The sequence below is a fragment of the Ostrea edulis genome, chromosome 1 (genome assembly GCF_947568905.1).
Source record: "Ostrea edulis chromosome 1, xbOstEdul1.1, whole genome shotgun sequence".
In the NCBI taxonomy this organism is placed as follows: domain Eukaryota; kingdom Metazoa; phylum Mollusca; class Bivalvia; order Ostreida; family Ostreidae; genus Ostrea; species Ostrea edulis.
The window spans coordinates 89,915,911-89,920,033 of record NC_079164.1 but is presented as its reverse complement, the minus strand read 5'-3'; the positions used below and the strand labels follow the sequence as shown (position 1 = coordinate 89,920,033).

General features: G+C 36.3%; 1 protein-coding gene across 6 annotated transcripts; it reads left to right on the top strand.

Moving 5' to 3' along the window:
- The first annotated feature begins 428 nt into the window (after positions 1–428).
- LOC125675102 (multiple epidermal growth factor-like domains protein 10) lies at positions 429–2,518 on the top strand. 6 transcript variants are annotated; one of them, XR_008803084.1, is made up of 5 exons: positions 429–543; positions 633–697; positions 863–1,114; positions 1,310–1,355; positions 1,665–2,518. XR_008803084.1 is itself a non-coding variant. In XM_056165486.1 (4 exons), exons 1-4 carry the CDS (start codon positions 446–448, stop codon positions 1,706–1,708), a joined length of 459 nt encoding a protein of 152 aa, XP_056021461.1. In that variant the 5' UTR covers positions 429–445; the 3' UTR covers positions 1,709–2,518. The 6 variants fall into 6 exon arrangements, 2 of the variants coding, with proteins under 2 accessions (XP_056021461.1, XP_048768560.2); XR_008803083.1 differs by having other exon boundaries at positions 863–1,355; positions 1,665–1,758; positions 1,864–2,518; XR_007370347.2 differs by having other exon boundaries at positions 863–1,355.
- The last annotated feature ends 1,605 nt before the right edge of the window (positions 2,519–4,123 follow it).

The following is a 4,123-nucleotide window of genomic DNA, read 5'->3' as shown; positions in this document are numbered from 1 at the left end:
CCAATTGTGAGGCCGTTCTTTACATTCGGGTTACTCCGTTTACCTGATTATTATCAAGATATAGGGCTCATGGCGGACTGACCTGTCAACTGGGAATGCTTACTCCTACTAGTCACCTGATCCCACCTCTGGTATCTCCAGGAGTGCTTGTTTGTCCATCTCTTAATTTTGTAATCTTTATGCAATTTGTGATATTGATCACTGTTACATTTCTGCACTTGTTCATTATGATGTTGATTAATTAAATAATTAATATATTATTCAGACTATAGGGCAATACTTGTAATGTTTTGTATAGCGCTATTGGAATACATCACTTGAATAATACTCCTTTTCCTGTTTTATGGTATGCTATCAGATATATATCTCCCAGTGCCGATATATTATAACGTCCCTTCAAACCTCGATATTACTTTAAAAGAGTTTGTTGTGCTATGATTAAGCCATGGTCGTGTTTTTAAAGGTCATTCTTTTATTTTCTTCAACACATCTGTCATGGACTTTGGAGGGGGAAAATCTTTGTTATAAAAACGTATCTGAAAGGTATATAGTTTTACTGAAAGTTTATTTTTCGGTCCATTTTTCACTACGAGGCAGATAAATTGCTTATTTATTTTTCGTTATTTTTATAGTGGCGAGAGTGTTTTGAAGAAGGAGTGTTGCACCAGCTTTATGGAAAAAAATAATAAGTGTATAGGTACATTACACTCTATCTAAATTCTAATGTTCAATTGAAGATTTTAAATTCGGTATTTCATTTAAACGTAACCATCAATTCAAGTTCTTTCATAGAATTGCATTTAGCGACTAGACATGAGCGTTCCTTAATTATTGGGGTGAATGTTTCAACAATTACTTATAGAATGCTTGCCTGGATTTCATGGAACAAATTGCAACAGTACATGTCCACCGGGGAATTACGGCTCAAGGTGTCTGAAAACATGTCATTGTGATGATGATACAGAATACTGCCATCATGTGTGTGGTTGTGTCTTACAAACACCTCTACCTGACAACAGTACAACAGATCTCAACAGTTCGGACCCAGTACCGACACAGTCTCTGTGTTTAATTTCTTTAGATGCCACCTATGGTTCATATACCACAGATATAAGTAAATATCAAAATTCTCCTGTAAACTTTCTGTTTGTCGTTATTTTTTTAATATTGCCGATTCTTTATACCATACTATCTTTGACGTCATAGAGTTTCGAGATATTATTTTATGCGTCAGTGTATCACATTCTCGCACATATATAGGACTGTGTTTAGTAGTTATCAACATAAAGTCATGTAATTTTAAAATTAGACGCAAGTTGGATTCTTAAGAACGTAGCGGCTTGACAGATTTTAGGGTAGGTATTTCAATTAATTTACTATTGTACGTATTATTTTATGTATGGATATTAATAAGCAACTTTATTACATCTATAATTGTTTTCATTAATTATTGATACTGCAGTTACTTTATTCGTTACTAAAATATCCGGTAGTTTTTATAGCTGTAACCATTCTTCTAAATATTTTAGCTGCGACACACGTACTACCAATGACAGAATATTGACATACTGTATGTTCCTTACACGTACATATATAAGTATATAACACTGCAAATTATTTATACGTCCTTATAATATTTGTGATTTTTCTGTTTGTTCTGATAGATCCGATCCGAAAGGACGTGTTGCAGTTTCTATTACATATCTGATTACCTGGAGTAATAGTTGTGTGTTTGCTATTTATTGGAGTTGTATATTGGTAATATGAATTGATTTTCTACTCGTATATCAAACTTGATAACATTCCAAGCGTTGTCTTGCATGAATAACCCTAGATACTTACTTGTTATATTAAAATTTGCAGCAATTATACATTTGGAAAGGAAGAGAAGAAACAAGGTGAATCTATGATTCTTACAAACATTTTTACTAATACACTGTAAATAAAGCAGCATTATCAGTATAGTACAGTGTCATTATTGTGCGTAGTGCAGTCATTAGCTGCTTCAATCAACCAATGGAATTTTATTACATTTATACGACGTGTCCTCAGAACAACCCAAACTAAACGAAGATGTCATCGTAAATATTCGATTGAAATATTTTTTTTTTTTTTTTTTTTTTTGGTTACATGATGATATATATTTCCAGTCAGGTTTATTTTTGTCGACTAATACTTGTACTACCGCCGCGGTGGCCGAGAAGGTAGAGCGTTCGCCCCGCATGCGGAAGGCCGGGGTTCGAATCCCGGCAGCGACAGAGCTAAATCGTTAAAACAGGTAGTGACAGTTTCATCGCCAAACGCTCCGCATCAGGTGTGAATGTCACGGGTCCTCGGAGACGACCTTCACTCAATGGCCATTAGCGCCGAGCATAGGCCTAAATTTGAAGCCCTTCACTGGTCTTGGTGACGTCTCCATATGAGTGAAAAATTCTCGAGCGAGACATTAAGCAAGATACAATCAATCAATACTAGTATTCCCTAGATTTATAATGAAAGTTAAATAGAAATTTCAAATGTAGCAATAGATAAACGATCGAAGTTTGCCGCGTTTTAAAGATTTGGTGCCTTTCACATCACGCATATACATGTACACGTATTCCGCAAATGTGACCACAAGTGATTTCTGTTGGTCAGCAGGAATTAGCCTCCTGTTCATATCGAATTTTCTGCGACATTCTTTCATACATGGACATGTATATACCTCGAACTTGGAGACTCACTTTTGATTGATTGAATATTGTTTAACGTCCCGCTCGAGAATATTTCATTCATATGGAGACGTCACCACTGTCGGTGAAGGGCTGCAAAATTTAGGCCTATGCTCAGCGCTTACGGCCTTTGAACAGGGAGGGATCTTTATCGTGCCACACCTACTGTGACACGGGACCTCGGTTTTTGCGGTCCCATCCGAAGGACCACCCCATTTAGTCGCCTCTTACGACAAACAAGGGGTACTGAGGAAGTATTCTAACCCGGATCCCCACGGGATGAGACTCACTTTTGAAATCAATCTCTACAAGATTTAAGTTTTATAGAAAAGGTAGCGCCCTCTTGCAATTAAGAAAGGCTTCAAAAATGTGAATATAAGGAATGAATTATTGTTTTTTGAAAGATGTAGTCTTAAAACTACAACAGTGTTTGCAAACAAATTTTTATAACACGCTTACGCGTAAAGAGCGGCCTAACAATGTGTATGAAACACGCCAGACAGCACTTGGAAAAACAGAACTGGAAAATCACAATGTGGTAATCTGGAAAGTCCGATCACATTCAATGAAATCAACACACACAAACGTGGTGGTTGTATAATAATAAATCGTCTGTGAAAGTTTTGATATTTAGATCTTTCATCTGTTTAATTCTTTGAAGAAAAGTGGATTACTTATTTTTAGACTTCCCTTAAAGATAAATTATACTAAAAGAAGAAATGCATACGTGAAATACAAAAGCTTGGTATATTTGATCGCCATGATGTTTGGAAGATTCCTATAATTATTTTTCAAGGTTAGAGGTCAAAGGTCTAGGTCGCAGTATCACTAAGTAGGAAAACCTTGTACGCAGGATGCAAACCGACCGTAAGGTCCAGGATATTGCAACTTGGTACATTTAATCATCATGATGAGAGGAAGATGCGTAATATTTTTCAAGGTCAAAGTCAGAGTATCACTTCGTAGGAAAATTTTGTAGGCAGTATACAGACCGAAATGTTAGGTCTAGGACCGTCAAACTTTGTACACATATACCTTATGCCAAATAGAGGATGTCAATTGTTTCTAAGGTCAATGTGGTACATGTAGTAGCAGGATACAGACCAATTCGTTGGGGCAAGGACCATCAAACTTGGTAAACATACATCTTATGCCAAGTGAAAATATTAGAGAGAGTACATTATTTGTCTTGTTTTTACGATAATGTCACAACCTGGTGATTGTTGATACTTCTTGAAGCCAAGTTCTACAAATCATGATGTAAGAAAAACACCCTATATTAGCTTTTCACGGGCGTATTATGTACCGTTGGCAGTACTCTTGTTTTAAAGTAGGTCAAACTCAAAGAAGTCTTGTCACAAGGAAATGTGATAGCCTTATCGCTCACCATGCCATTCATAGGTTATGAGCAA

Excerpts from the sequence above, each read along its gene's own strand:
- LOC125675102 (XM_056165486.1), top strand. The coding sequence starts at position 446 with ATGGTCGTGTTTTTAAAGGTCATTCTTTTATTTTCTTCAACACATCTG. Across the intron at positions 698-862 it reads AAAAAATAATAAGTGTATAG|AATGCTTGCCTGGATTTCAT; the intron begins GTACATTACACT and ends AATTACTTATAG. Across the intron at positions 1,115-1,664 it reads TTCATATACCACAGATATAA|ATCCGATCCGAAAGGACGTG; the intron begins GTAAATATCAAA and ends TTGTTCTGATAG.